The following is a 15,185-nucleotide window of genomic DNA, read 5'->3' as shown; positions in this document are numbered from 1 at the left end:
CTGTGACCTGTCTAGCCATAGATTCTTAGCCCAACAAATGATACCAGGTATGGGTTTTATCTTATGTAGCAGGATTTAAATCCAATAAAAAAAAGTGATTTATGCTACTATTACAGGGGCATGTCTTTTCAGGACAGTAATTACTGTAGCTTGCAAGGTTCACAGATGGATAAGATTAATAATTGCTCTTCTCCTCTGATAGTATGCATAGTTCCTCCAACACTGCAAAAGCTACCAGCAGGGAAGAAACCTTCAAGCCAGTACCAGCTTATTAATTTCATGTTCTGTGGCTCAGATATACAGTATCTTCAGCAATAGGGTCTTACTGTCAAGTTCTGGATGGCAAGCTGCAGTATAGCCTGTAATGATGGGGGTCTGTAAGTCTATAGGAGTACAGCATCTCCTTTTTTATTCTTTTTTTAAAAAATATTTATTTATTTATTATGTGTACAGCATTCCTTCCATGTGTGCCCGCAAGCCAGAAGGGGGCGCCAGGTCTCATTATAGATGGCTGTGAGCCACTATGTGGTTGCTGGGAATTGAACTCAGGACCTCTGGAAGAGCAGTCAGTGCTCTTAACCACTGAGCCATCTCTCCAGCCCCTCCTTTTTCATTCTTATATTTACCTTATTCCTTTAAACCATTCCAAATAGAGTCAATTTTTTTTAAAGATTTATTTATTTATTATGTATACAACATTCTGCTTCCATGTATGCCCACATGCCAGATGGTTGTGAGCCATCATGTGGTTGCTGGGAATTGAACTCATGACCTCTGGAAAAGCAGCCAGTGCTCTTAACCACTAAGTCACCTCTCCAGTCCCGAGTCAATTTTTTTTTTTTTGGGGGGGGGGGTTTTCGAGACAGGGTTTCTCTGTGGCTTTGGAGCCTGTCCTGGAACTAGCTCTGTAGACCAGGCTGGTCTCGAACTCACAGAGATCCGCCTGCCTCTGCCTCCCGAGTGCTGGGATTAAAGGCGTGCGCCACCTTTTTTTTTTTTTTTTTTGATAGGGTCTCTAGTCCAGGCTGGCTTTATGCTCCCTTTGAACAAGCTGAGGATGACTTGAACTGGGTCTTTCTGCTCTGAGTTCTGGGATCACAGGTGAGCACCACCACACTCGGCTGGTGTGGTGCTGGGAATCATATCTTCTTTGTGTCAGACAAGCACAATACCAACTGAACCACATCCCACCCCTTCCAGATATTCTTTATTAGCCTATTAAATAACATGTAGCTAGGATGGACATATATGCTAAATTTACTCACCAGTATTCAGGAGGGAGAGACTCAATGGTTAAGAGCACTGGCTGTTCTTCCAGAGGTCCTGAGTTCAATTCCTAGCAACCATATGGTGGCTCAGTCATCTATAGTGAGATCTGGTGCCCTCTTTTGGCCTGCAAGTGTACATGCAGATAGAGCGTTCATATGCATAATAAAAATACAAATATTCATGAATTAAAGAACCCTGTTTTTTCTTTATATTAAAATCATTTTTTAAAAGATTTACTTAACTGGGTGGTGGTGGCACATGCCTTTAATCCCAGCACTCAGAAGGCAGTGGCAGGCAGATCTCTGTGGGTTTGAGACCAGCCTGGTCTATAAGAGCTAGTTCTAGGACAGGCTCCAAAGCTACAAAGAAACTCTGTCTCGAAAAACAAAACAAAACAAAAACTAACAACAACAAAGATTTACTTAACATTGCCAGGTATGGCAGCACACACTTCTAATCCCAGTAGTTGGGAGGTAGAGGCAGACAAATCTCTGGGTATTTGAGGACAGCTTAGTCTACATAATGAATTCCAGAACATCTAGGGCTACATAGTGAGACCCTGTCTCAAAAAATTATTTAATGTTTCTGTGTGTGTATTTTTGCCTTCATATATGGATTGCTTCATGTGCCTGAGGAGGTCAGAAGGTGGCGCTGGATCCCCTGGAACTGGAGCTATTGGTGCCTTTGAGCCATCATGTAGGCGCTGGGGGTTGAATCTGGGTCCTCTGTAAGAGCAACAAGTGCTTTCGACTGCCTAGGCAACGCCCCAGCTCTCCAGAATGTATTCTTAATGGGGACTGGCCTAATTAAGATTGGCAGCTAAATTAATGATGATAACAATAAGTTCATTCTGAAGTGATGTTCTTTTTGCACATTCTCTGAATGTCTGGGCTTGTGCTTTTGTTGATGTTAAAATCTCTGTCATGCTGGAAAAGAAGGACATTGATTTAAACCTAAAGAAAGAGGAGAATCGGCACTGAGTATAGAGATTTTTGAGGGTTCCTAAAGGTAGAACATCTGAGTATGAGCGGGGGGGGGGGGGCAGAGCTGAGCGTTCGCTGGGAGCTGCAAAACCAGGAGGAAAACAGCAGTGAGTGTATGTGCGTGTGTGTGTGAGCATGTGTGTGTGTAAGTGCACTTGCCGAAGAACTGGGGACTTAAAAGACGGTGGCAAAGCCCACAGCATGTCCAAAGCTTGTGTTGATTACAGGTGTCAGGTGAAGAGTCAGGTTTAGAACGGGCAGGGTGGTTCACCCCTGCAATGCCAGCACATGGAGAAGCAGGAAGTAGTGTTTAACGCCAGGCTGAGCAGATCACCCAGCTCTCTTCCATGCTCTCTCTTCCTACTCTTACTGCCTCAGATCTGGGCCACGTTGTGCCTGCAGCCAGTCTTACATAGTGCTGACTTGAGAACTGGTGGCTGGATGCCTGCCTGCCCCTAGCTAAAAGGCTTCCTCTGTGACACAGGGAGTGAGCTTTATAACTGGAAAGCAGAATCAGTGCCCTGGGCTCCTGGGGCATCTGTGCTCACCCTGGGTGCTCAAGGCCTTCCTCATCAGGACACAGCGCTGCCTTCCTGTTGCGTGCCCACCTTGTTAAGTCAATTCTCAAGGTGCTGAGCAGAGGTACTTAGAAGCCAGGCCTGAGTCCTGATCCCTGACAGGAAGGCAGCCAAGGGCACACCTCGGCTGGTTTGTCTTGGGAAGTCTGCAGAGGCACAAACCTGTGCCGGTAAAGAGGGAAGGCAGACTTCCTGCAGTTCCTTCGAATATGCCACCTGCTTGAGACAGGAGAAACTGAGGCCTGGAGAAGGAAAAGCCGTTTGCTCAGCTTCAGCCCCACCTGGAGACATTGGTCTTCTGCTGTGCCCGACACCACCTGGACCCTCACGGAAGCTTCAATTTGACCCCGAGGAGGGACCAGTCTTTCTGATGATCCAGGCCATCGTCTGTGTGGTTCATGTGTGCATCTAAGCATAACTACCAGCTGACTAGGATGGGGCCACTGCATGAGGGTCTATGTGGGCTGGTACCAGAATCTTCTCCACGGTTATGTTCCTGGGAAGCCCTTGGCTGAAAATGAGCCTTCACCAAGAAAAGTCTTGGTTCTTGCATCAAAGAACCTACCAGACCAGTGCTCACTCAACACTTAGTCCACACCAGGAACAAGGGTTTGACAGACAGTGATCAGCGTACAATACAGCCATGTAATGGTGGGTGGTTCTGGTTCCCTCCAACAGCAAAGCGACACCAGGGGAGGAGAGCTAATGATTCAGTGGAAATGAAGCCTTGGGCACTGAGCCCCCACAGCCCCAGGATACACCTGAGGCCCAGGGGTCCCTTCCCCAGCAGCCCAAGACAGAGTCCATTCCTGAGCCGCTCGAGCAGCACTAAAAAACACCTTATCCTGATGTCCTTAGAACTTAAGACTGGACAGACAGACATGTTTACCATTTCTTAGGGAAAACTGATGTGTTTTCCCTAGAGAATCTGACTTGAGAAAGGCCAGTATCTAAAATGTTGTTAGAAAGTACAGCACACAGGGGAAGGCAATGCCTCAATACAGAAATTTTATTAAGTAAATAAACCCTTCAGTTTCAATGGTGGGGAAGAGATAACTGGCCGGCTGCCAGCCAGACCCATACACTCAGTATTCTTCTCCTTCCTCTGCCTCTGCCTCCACGGAATCCACGCCCACCTCTTCATAATCCTTCTCCAGTGCTGCCAGGTCCTCCCGGGCCTCTGAGAACTCCCCTTCCTCCATGCCTTCTCCCACGTACCAGTGCACGAAGGCCCGCTTGGCGTACATGAGGTCAAACTTGTGGTCCAGGCGGGCCCAGGCCTCGGCGATGGCTGTGGTGTTGCTCAGCATGCACACGGCCCTCTGTACCTTGGCCAGGTCTCCCCCAGGCACCACGGTGGGGGGCTGGTAGTTGATACCCACCTGCCAGAGAAGGAGAACATACAGTCGAGTTTATAATAGCCTCAGAAATACGAGAGTTCACTAGCTCGGGAGCTGTGGGCCCAGGTCTAGCTGCAAATACTCACGCCGTACTTCGGGGAATAATCTCCTACACATGGCAACACATATAAGATCTTAAAGTCCTTACTTAAACCACTAATGGACAAACAGGAACAACAAGGGCAAAGAACGAGAACCCTACCCACGGTATACTGTGTGCTTAGTTAAAACAAAGCCGGCTGGAATCCTTGTATTTGCTATAGGAAACCCTGTGTATCAGTGACCTCTAGCAAGAACTCTTGGAGCTGAAGGAGGATAAATTTAGGAACACAGATTCTTTGCTGCTCTCTGCTGGCCTCTCACATAACATCACTCGTGTTAGAGGCAGAATATATCTGGAATATGCAGAGACTGCCTCCTGTTTTATAGGAACAAAAAGGTTTCAGGGCAGAGAATTCAGCTTTCAGATTTCCACAGTTAATATTTTAATACTATTTAAATTATAGGATTTAGATATTATTAAATACTATTATTTAAAGGGTAAGTTAATATTTCAGCCTTCCTTTAAAATATTTTGGCATATTTTTTATAATTTAAGGCTCTAAAAATTATTTCAAAATACCACGGTGGCCACAAACTCTGTGGCCAAGGCTGATCTTGAACTTACTCTGGTGCTGGGATCAGAGGCCTGTGCCCCATGAATGTCCAGATGAAACACTGTTTCTAAACACAGAAACTAGTGTGGCCCAGCCATGGTTGTAAAGAATGTGACAGAAACCAAACCCATGCTGACACAAAGAGACCCATAGCACAGAGACTAAATGGGTGCACCTGGAGTTGGCCGACTCTGGAGGGCCAGAGCGCCCCCTAACTTAGGCCTCCCCACAGGCCTGCTTTTTACTGCAGACCTACAGGTGCAGCAGGGGAAACCTGGGCGAGCCACTGCGTTCCCAGCCCCTGTAACAGAGGCCTCTCCCTTGGAAGTCCTTGTCTTCTTAGAGTCTCACTGATGCTTGAGGATTGGTAATTGATGGTCTAAGGAGTAAGGACTGAGGCCAGGTGGTGGTGGCGCACACCTTTAACCCCAGCCCTCGGGAGGCAGATCTCTGTGAGTTTGAGAACAGCCTGGTCTACAGAGTGAGTTTCAGGACAGCCAGGGCTACAAAGAGAAACCCTGTTTCAGAAAACCAACCAAACAACCCAAATCAAAAACAAGCAAGCAAACCAACAAGAAATAAGGTTTGGTACTTGGTGGTACTTGGTGGTAAGAATGGAGTTCCCAGTATCATTTGGATACTAGGAAGCATTAAGTCACTTAGCAATTAAACTCCTTACTGTAGATGCTTTTTTGGAACCTGACATGGAAAGGGAGATTCGTCCCAAAGCTATGGCCCTGAGACAGGAGCTGTTGCTTGCTGGCAGCTGTAGCTGTCACAGCACCCAATCCTACCTTAAATCCAGTCGGACACCAATCCACAAACTGGATAGTGCGCTTGGTCTTGATGGTAGCAATAGCCGCATTGACATCTTTGGGAACCACATCCCCCCTGTACAACATGCAGCAGGCCATGTATTTGCCGTGGCGAGGGTCACACTTGACCATCTGATTGGCTGGCTCGAAGCAAGCATTGGTGATCTCTGCCACGGACAGCTGCTCATGGTACGCCTTCTCAGCTGAGATGACGGGGGCGTAGGTGGCCAGCGGGAAGTGGATGCGAGGGTATGGCACCAGGTTGGTCTGGAATTCCGTTAGATCCACATTCAGAGCCCCGTCAAACCTCAGGGAGGCTGTGATGGAGGACACGATCTGCCCGATCAGACGGTTCAGGTTGGTGTATGTGGGACGCTCAATATCCAGGTTGCGCCGACAGATGTCATAGATGGCTTCGTTATCCACCATGAAGGCGCAGTCAGAATGCTCCAGGGTCGTGTGTGTGGTCAGGATGGAGTTGTAGGGCTCCACCACGGCTGTGGAAACCTGGGGGGCTGGGTAAATGGCGAATTCCAGTTTGGACTTCTTGCCATAGTCCACTGAAAGCCGTTCCATGAGCAGAGATGCGAACCCGGATCCTGTGCCCCCTCCAAAGCTGTGGAAGATGAGGAAGCCCTGCAGTCCTGTGCACAGATCTGCCTGTGGGAAGCCAGAGTACGTAAGTCGGTGCCTACAGAGCCACGCCCCAGCCTCCGAGCCCCACACTCACCACTTCCACTTCTGTAAACTGAGACAAATCCAGACTGTCTATAACACACACTCTGCACTTTGACCTTAATGACCCATGGCTGTGCATCTCAGCCGCGGCTGCGTAGTAAGGGATTTTGGTAAACTCATGATAGATTCCTGATTCTAAGAATTGTCAAAAATGACTGGGCTTGAAAGTTTTATGTCAGCTTGATACAAGGTAAAGTCTTCTGAGTGAAGGAGCCTCAATTAAAAAAGACCTTCGCGCTGGGCGGTGGTGGCGCATGCCTTTAATCCCAGCACTCGGGAGGCAGAGGCAGGCGGATCTCTGTGAGTTCGAGGCCAGCCTGGTCTACAAGAGCTAGTTCCAGGACAGGAACTAAAAAAAGCTACAGAGAAACCCTGTCTCGAAAAATCCAAAAAGACCTTCGCCATACTGTGATGGCGCACGCCTTTCATCCCAGCACTTGGGAGGCAAGGGCAGGCAGATCTCTATGAGTTTGAGTCCAGCCTGTTCTACAAGAGCTAGTTCCAGGGCAGCTAGGACTATTACAGAGAAACCCTGCCTTGAAAAACAAAAAACCAAAATAAATATATAAATAAATAAACCTTCATAAGATTAGGCTGCTGACAAGCCTTCTGGGCATTTCTTAATTTGTTTTTGATTGGGCCCAGGCTGTTGTGGGTGGGGCTGTCCCTGGGCTGGAGGTTCTGGGGTTTATAAGAAAGAAGGCTGAGCAAGCCAGTAAGTAGCACCCTCCATGGCCTCTATACCAGGTCCTGCCTCCAGGTTCCTGTCCTGTTTGAGTTTCTGTCCTGATGTCCTCTGATGAACAGTGATGTGGCAATATAAGCCACATCAACCCTTTCTTTCCCAAGATGCATTGCTCATGCAATAGTAACCCTAACTAAGACAATGACACCACCACCACCACAAGTGCCAAGTCTCTGGACCAGGACAACCACCACAAGAAGCCTCCTCTGCAATCCTCTTACCAGTTTTCGGATTCGGTCCAGGACCAGGTCGACAATCTCCTTGCCAATGGTATAATGACCTCTGGCATAATTATTGGCCGCATCTTCCTTCCCAGTGATCAGTTGCTCTGGGTGGAAGAGTTGCCTGTAGGTTCCAGTGCGTACTTCATCTGGAGAGAGAGCATTCACACCGTGAGTCTTTAGGGCAGGGACATTCAAGTCCACTGAGCGTGTAGGTCGAGAGCATCTTCTAAGGATTGTCTGTGTAGGAAAAGTCAATCAAGAGGAAATCTCAATACCGAACATCTATGCCCCAAATACAAGGGCACCCTCATATGTAAAAGAAACACTTCTAAAGCTTAAATGATACACTAACCCCCCCCCCCACACACACACACACTAATAGTGGGAGACTCCAACACTCCACTCTCACCACTGGACAGGTCACTCAGACAAAAAATGAAGAGAAGTAAGGAAACTAACAGATGTTATGACTCAAATGGACTTAACAGACATCTAAAGAATATTCCATTCAAACATAAAAGAATATACTTTCTTCTCTGCACCTCATGCAACCTTCTTAAAAACTGACCACATAAGCCGGGCGGTGGTGGTGCACACCTTTAATCCCAGCACTTGGGAGGCAGAGGCAGGCAGATCTCTGTGAGTGTGAGGCCAGCCTGGTCTACAAGAGCTAGTTCCAGGACAGAAACCAAAAAAGCTAGACAGAAACCCTGTCTCAAAAAAAAAAAATTGATCACATACTCGGTAATTAAACAAACTTCAACAAATACAAAAAAATTGGACAGCCGGGCGGTGGTGGCGCACGCCTTTAATCCCAGCACTCGGGAGGCAGAGGCAGGCGGATCTCTGTGAGTTCGAGGCCAGCCTGGTCTACAAAGGGAGTTCCAGGACAGGCTCTAAAGATACAGAGAAACCCTGTCTCAAAAAAAAAAAAAACAAAAAACAAAAAACATACAAAAAAATTGGAATAACCCCATGGATCTTATGAGATCACCATTGCTTAAAACTAGAATTCAACAGCAACACTAATTCCAGAAAGTCCACAAACACATGGAAATTAAACAATGCTCACCTGAATCATCAATGGGTCAAGGAAGAAATAAAGGGAAAAATTAAAGACTTCCTAAAGTGGGCTGTGGTGGAGCACGCCTTTAATGCCAGCACTCGGGAGGCGGAGGCAGGCAGATTTCTGTGAGTTTGAGGCCAACTTGGTCTTCAAGAGCTAGTTCCATGCAGGCTCTAAAACTACAGCGAAACCCTGTCTTGAAAACCAAAAAAGAAAGACTCCCACAATTCAATGAAAATGACCACACAATATACCCAAATTTATGGGACACAATGAAAGCAGTGTTAAGAGGAAAGTTCATAGCACTAAATGCCTACATAAAGAATGTGGAAAAACCCCATACTAGTGAATTAAAAGAACATTTGAATACTTTAGAACAAAAAGAAGAGAACTCACCCAAGAGAACTAGAAGGCAGGAGATAATCAAATTGAGAGCTAAAATCAACAAAATAGAAACAAAGAAAACAATACAAAGAATCAATGAGACAGAGTTTGTTATTTGAGAAAATCAACAAAATAGACAAACCTTATTCAAACTAACTAACAGGCAGAGACAGAATATCCAAATTAACAAAATCTCTGGGCAGTGGTGGCGCAAGCCTTTAATCCCAGCACTCAGGAGACAGAGGCAGGTGGGTCTCTGTGGGCTCGAGGCCAGCCTGCTCTACAAGAGCTAGTTCGATGACAGGCTCCAAAGCTACAGAAAAACCCTGTATTGAAAAATTAAAAAAACCAAATTAACAAAATCAGAAATGAAAAGGGGGACATAACAACAGATGCGGAGGAAATACAGTCAATCATCAGAGAATCATTAGGTCATATTTCAAAAACCTGTGCTCACAAAATTGGAAAACTTAAAGGAAATGGACAACTTTCTGGATAAATATCACTTAGCAAAATTAAATTAAGATCAGATACGCAAATTAAACAGGCCTATAACTGCTAAAGAAATAGAAACAGTCATCAAAAGTCTCCCAACCAATAAATAGCCCAGGACCAGTTAGTTGGTTTCAGTTCGGAATTCTACATGATTTTCAAAGAACTAATACCAATATTCCTCAAATTGTTCCACACAACAGAAACAGAAGGAACATTGCCAAACTCTTTTTATGAGGCTATAATTACCCCGATACTCAAACCACAGAAAGACATTACTAAGAAGGAGAATTACAGACCAATCTCACTCACGAACATTGATGCAAAAATACTCAATAAAATACTGACAAATAGAATCCAAGAACACATCAGAAAAATTATCCACCATGATCAAGTCAGCTTCATCCTACAGATGCAGGGATGGTTCAACATACAAAAATCTGTCAATGTAATCCACTATATAAACAAATTGAAAAAATAAAAACCACATGATTATCTCATTAGATGCCAAAAAGCTTTTGACAAAATACAACATCCCTTCATGATTAAGGTCTTGGAGCGATAAGGCATACAAGGAACATACCTAAACATAATAAAGGCAATATACAGCAAGCCAACAGCCAACATCAAACTAAATGGAGAGAAACTTCCAGAGATCCCACTGAAATCAGGAATAAGACAAGGTTGTCCACTCTCTCCATATCTATTCAATATAGTTCTTGAGGTCCTAGCTAGAGCAATAAGACAACAAAAGGAGATCAAGGGAATACAAATTGGAAAAGAAGTCAAACTCTCACTATTTGCTTATAATATGATAGTTTATATAAGTGACCCCAAAAATTCTACCAAGGAACATCTACAAGTCATAAACACTTTTAGTAATGCAGCAGGATACACAATTAACTAAAAAAAAATCAGTAGCCCTCCTGTACACAGATGATAAATGGACTGAGAAGGAAATCACAGAAACACTACCCTTCACAATAGCCACAAACAGCATAAAATATCGTGGAGTAATTCTAGCCATACAAGTGGAAGTCTTGTATAACAAGAACATTAAATCTTTGAAGAAAGAAATTGAAAAAGATGCCAGAAAGTAGAAAGATCTCCCATGCTCTTGGGTAGGTAGAATTAACACAGTTAAAACGGCAATCTTACCAAAAGCAATCTACAGATTCAATACAATGCCCATCAATCCCAGCAAAATTCTTTAAAGACCTTGAAAGAATGGTACTCAACTTCATATGGAAAACCCAAAAACCCAGGAAAGCCAAAACAATCCTGTACAATAAAAGAACTTCTAGAGGCATCACAATCCCTGACTAGCTACAGTACTGAAAACAGCCTGGTATTGGCATAAAAACAGACAGGAAGACCAATGGAACCGAATAGAAGACCCGAATATTAATCCACACACCTTTGAACACCTCACTTTTGACAAAGAAGAAAAAAATGTGAAATGGAAAAAAGAAAGCATATTTAACAAGTGGTGCTGGTATAACTGGATATCAACATGTAGAAGAATAAAAACAGACTCATATTTATCACCATGCTCAAAACTCAAGTTCAGATGGATCAAAGACCTCAACAAAAAGCCAGCCACACTAAACCTTACAGAAGAGAAAATGGGAAGTACACTCGAATGCATTGGCACAGGGAACTACTTCCTAAATAAAACCCCAGTAGTACAGACACTGAGAGAAACAATTAATAAATGGGACCACCTGAAACTGAAAAGCGTCTGTAAAGCAAAGGACACAGTCAACAAGTCAAACAGCAAACTATAGAACAGGAAAAGATCTTCACCAACCCCACATCAGACAGAGGTCTGATCTCCAAAATAAACAAAGAACTCAAGAAATTGGACACCAAAAGAACACATAATCCAATTAAATAAAAAACAAAAACAAAAATGGAGTAGAGACCTAAACAGAGAACTCTCAACAGAAGAATCTAAAATGGCTGAAAGACACTTAAGGAAATGCTCAACATCCTTAGTCATCAGAGACATGCACATTAAAACAGCTCTGAGATTCCATCTTACACCTGTAAGAATGGCCAAAAATACTGATGACAACTTATGCTGGAGAGATTGTGGGGTAAAGGGAACACTCCTGCATTGCTGGTGGGAATGCAAGTTGGTACAGTCCCTTTGGATATCAGTGTGGCGATTTCCCAGAAAATTAGGAAACAGCCTTCCTCAAGACCCAGTAATACCACGTTTGAGTATATATCCAAAGGATGCTCAATTGTGCCACAAGGACATGTGCTCAACTATGTTCATAGCAGCTTTGTTTGTCATAGCCAGAACCTAGAAACAACCCAAATGCCCCTAGACTGAAGAATGGATAAGGAAAATGTGGTACATTTACACAATGGAGTACTACACAGCAGAGAAAAAATAATGACAGCTTGAGCTTTGCAGGAAAATGGATAGAACAAGAAAACATTATTTTGAGTGATGTAACCCAGACACAGAAAGACAATTATCACATGTACTCACTCATAAGTGGTTTTTAAAAATAAAGCAAAGGAAACCAGCCTACAAACCACAATCCCAGAGAACCTAGACAACAATGAGGACCCTAAAAAGAGACTTACACAGATATAATCTACATGGAAAGTAAAAAGACAAGATCTCCTGAGTAAATGGGGAACATGGGGACCTTGGAAGAGGGTAGAAGGGGAGGGGAGAGGCAGGGAGGGAAGCAGAGAAAAATGTAGAGCTCAATAAAAAGCAATAACTTTTTTTAAAAAAAGAAAAAAAAGAATTGTCTGTGCACACACAAACCACCCACGCACGACCCTTTCAGTCACAGCGGGTTTTCCTGAGACGCTCGCACTCTCCCAGGAAGCCTCCACCCTGACCCAGGCACCTACCGACCACAGTGGGCTCCAGGTCCACGAACACTGCTCTGGGCACATGCTTGCCAGCTCCGGTTTCACTGAAGAATGTGTTGAAGGAGTCGTCCCCGCCACCGATGGTTTTGTCGCTTGGCATCTGACCGTCAGGTTGAATGCCATGTTCAAGGCAGTACAGTTCCCAGCAGGCATTGCCGATCTGGACACCTGCCTGCCCCACGTGGATAGAGATACACTCACGCTGGAATCCAGAACAGAAACATGACATTCGTTCAACTGAAACTGCATGGAATACCAACGTATCTGTGTGTCGTGCCGAGTGTCTATTTTCAGACTTCATCCACAGTCGCAAGAGAGGGTGGCAGACCGGTTTGCGGAGAGGAATTTTGTTTCCTTTCTGACACCGGTGAGGAAAGTGAAAGTGACTGAGCCCAAAGAGCCTTCATTCAGAATTTTAAGACAGTCTCAGAGCTCCTGTTGGTCTTATGTGGGTCCCGAGCTGTCTATGGGAAGATGCCCTTGAATCCCTGGAAGACCCGCCCTCTGCCCCCTCTGGTTGGGGTCACAGGAGATTGTCACTAGCTTCACCCAGTTTCCCAAGAGCTTTCATGGGGTTTGCGACTCCTGCCAAACCTGACGACCTGTGTTGATCTCTGGGACCCGTTCAGGGACGCAGAGAATCACCTCCAGCAAGTGGTCACCTGATCTCACTGGCCGTCATGTACACATTTGTGCAATAAATGTAATTTAAAAATAAAGCCAATAAAATCCCTTATCTGAGCCATCTTGCCAGCCCCATTTTTGCTTTTATTAAAAAACTCGTGGCTAAGCATAGTGGTGTATGCCTTTAATTCTAGCACTTGGGAGGCAAAAGCAGGTGTGTGTTTGTGAGCTTGAGTCTGCCAGAGTTATGAGGTGATGCCCTGTCTCAAAAAAGAGAGGCTTCTTACTGTCTCAAAGATAAACAGAATTCTTCAAAAGAAAAATTATGGAGATTCTTCAAGGAAACAGATGATGGATTTTTGAGGCACATAGTAAGATGTTACTTGCTACTGAATCTGCAGGTAGGTCGCCTATGTTTTCAAAGGTTAATTTGAAAAGACACATGCGAGCCATTGTGCTGGTTAGCCCGGTTCACCTGACAAACTGGAGTCACCTGGGGAGAGGTGACGTGACTGTGTCTGCGGGCATTTTCTCCGCTATGATTGATGGGCTGCAGTGGGATAATCCTTCTGTAGACTGTGAATACGTTTTACTCTCATTGGTTAATAAAAAAGCCGATTTGGCCTATAGCAAGGCAGAATAAGGCTAGGCAGGAAAGCCAAACTGAAAAACAGAGAGAAGGGCAGAGTCAGAGAGATAGGAGTCACCTCTCAGAGGGTCAAGACATGCTAGATGCTTGGTGGCTAGCTTAGGAGAGCTGAGGACCCAACTCAGGGCCTTGTGCTTGCTGGGCAAACACTCCACCATGGAGCTGAATCCCCAGCCCCCGGAGGGCACTCCTCATGCCAGACCAGAGTTTGGTGGCCAGACTCACAACTGCCTGTGAGTACTGCTCTCTTGTGGCCTCTCTGGGGAACTGCACTCAGGAACATGCACCTCTCACAGACATACACACACAATATGTCAGACAAAGGGAAAAAACTTAAAAGAGCTTCTTAGTTTTATTTTTTTTCTCCCTTAAGTTCTTGTAGTAGCCTATGTTGGCCTCAAATTTGCTCAGATTAGTCCTGAAATCCAATTTTCCTGCCTCAGCCCACCTGGGGCTTGGGACTGCAGCACGGCACAGCACGTATCTCAGATTTACTTTCTTGTGTGAACAAACTATCCCACGTAAGCACTTAACATAAAAAACAGCGCTAGTCACAAACCACATAAAAGTTCTTTGGGAAACTGGGTGAACCTAGTGGCAAACTCCCGTGATCCCCACGTGGAGGGGGCAGAGGGCGGCCTTCCATGAGTTCAAAGGCGTCTTCCCATAGACTGCTCAGGACCAACACGAGACAAACACGGGCTACAAGACTGTCTTAAAATTCCAAACAAAGGCTCTTTGGACTCCGACACTTTCACTTTCCTCACTGGTATAGGAAACGGAACAAAATCCCTCTGCGCAAACCAATCCGCCACCCTTTCTTGTTGTATTTTCTAGAGACCAGAGTTCTTTGAGACTGGGATTGGCCTCGAACTTCTGTCCTCTGCAGGGCTGGGACTCCAGATGGGAACTACATCCCACCATCCTGGATCTTCACTGCGAGCTAAGACAAGGGGCATCTCGCTCGCACTTGCCTGGTGAGGAGTCAGGAGGAAACTGTGGCCTCAGAGATGGCTACCCTCGTGGGAGCCTGGTGTCCGAGGGAACAGCAGGTCTCTCTCCCGTGGAGCCCACCCTCGGAGGTCCTGAGCCCCGCCACCCCAGCCCGGGGCCTGCTCTCACCATCCTGCACTCTGCAGACCAGCTCAGCCGTTCCTCAGCACTGGTCCTCAACTGCCTCTTGCCCGCACTCAACTGTCCAGACCGGATACGGATATAAATGCAAATATCTGGGGGCTTATTGTCCCAGAGTGTTTCCGGGGCGGGCCTAGGCTCCACACTCCACTGACGATTGGATGTCGCTCAATTTGAAGGGCAGGTACTTTCTAATTGGATGTGACTTTGGCGGGAAGGTTCTGGAGTGGCTGGAGGAGATGAGCATCTGGAGACTGGGGATGTCTGCACCTCCCTGGACGTCCAGCTTAGCAGGACAAGTTAGATTGACATTCCAGTCTCAGGTCACTATAGGCCGTGCTAAGTTGACAGTTAAAGCTAGCTAGGATGCATGGGAAGATGGCTGCCTACTGACCCAGAACATAAAGTGCTTGCCTGCCATGAAAGACGCACTGAGTTTGATCCCCAGCACCACAGAAACTGAGCCTGGCTATACAGCTTCATGTTACTAGCAACTGGGAGGGAGAGGTAAGAGGATCAAAAGTTTT

At 45.6% G+C, this 15,185-nt stretch overlaps 1 protein-coding gene across 1 annotated transcript; it reads right to left on the bottom strand.

The window, feature by feature from the left end:
• Positions 1 to 3,915: 3,915 nt before the first annotated feature.
• Positions 3,916 to 14,660, bottom strand: LOC130882499 (tubulin alpha-3 chain). The gene is made up of 5 exons (XM_057782660.1): positions 14,647 to 14,660; positions 12,231 to 12,453; positions 7,406 to 7,554; positions 5,681 to 6,361; positions 3,916 to 4,212 (listed from the first exon to the last, which is right to left on the bottom strand). Exons 1-5 carry the CDS (start codon positions 14,647 to 14,649, stop codon positions 3,916 to 3,918), a joined length of 1,353 nt encoding a protein of 450 aa, XP_057638643.1. The 5' UTR covers positions 14,650 to 14,660.
• Between the last annotated feature and the right edge of the window lie 525 nt (positions 14,661 to 15,185).

Source organism: Chionomys nivalis, chromosome 1 (assembly GCF_950005125.1).
Source record: "Chionomys nivalis chromosome 1, mChiNiv1.1, whole genome shotgun sequence".
Lineage (NCBI taxonomy): Eukaryota > Metazoa > Chordata > Mammalia > Rodentia > Cricetidae > Chionomys > Chionomys nivalis.
The sequence above is the reverse complement of the archived record's forward strand: the minus strand, read 5'-3'. Positions and strand labels throughout refer to the sequence as shown.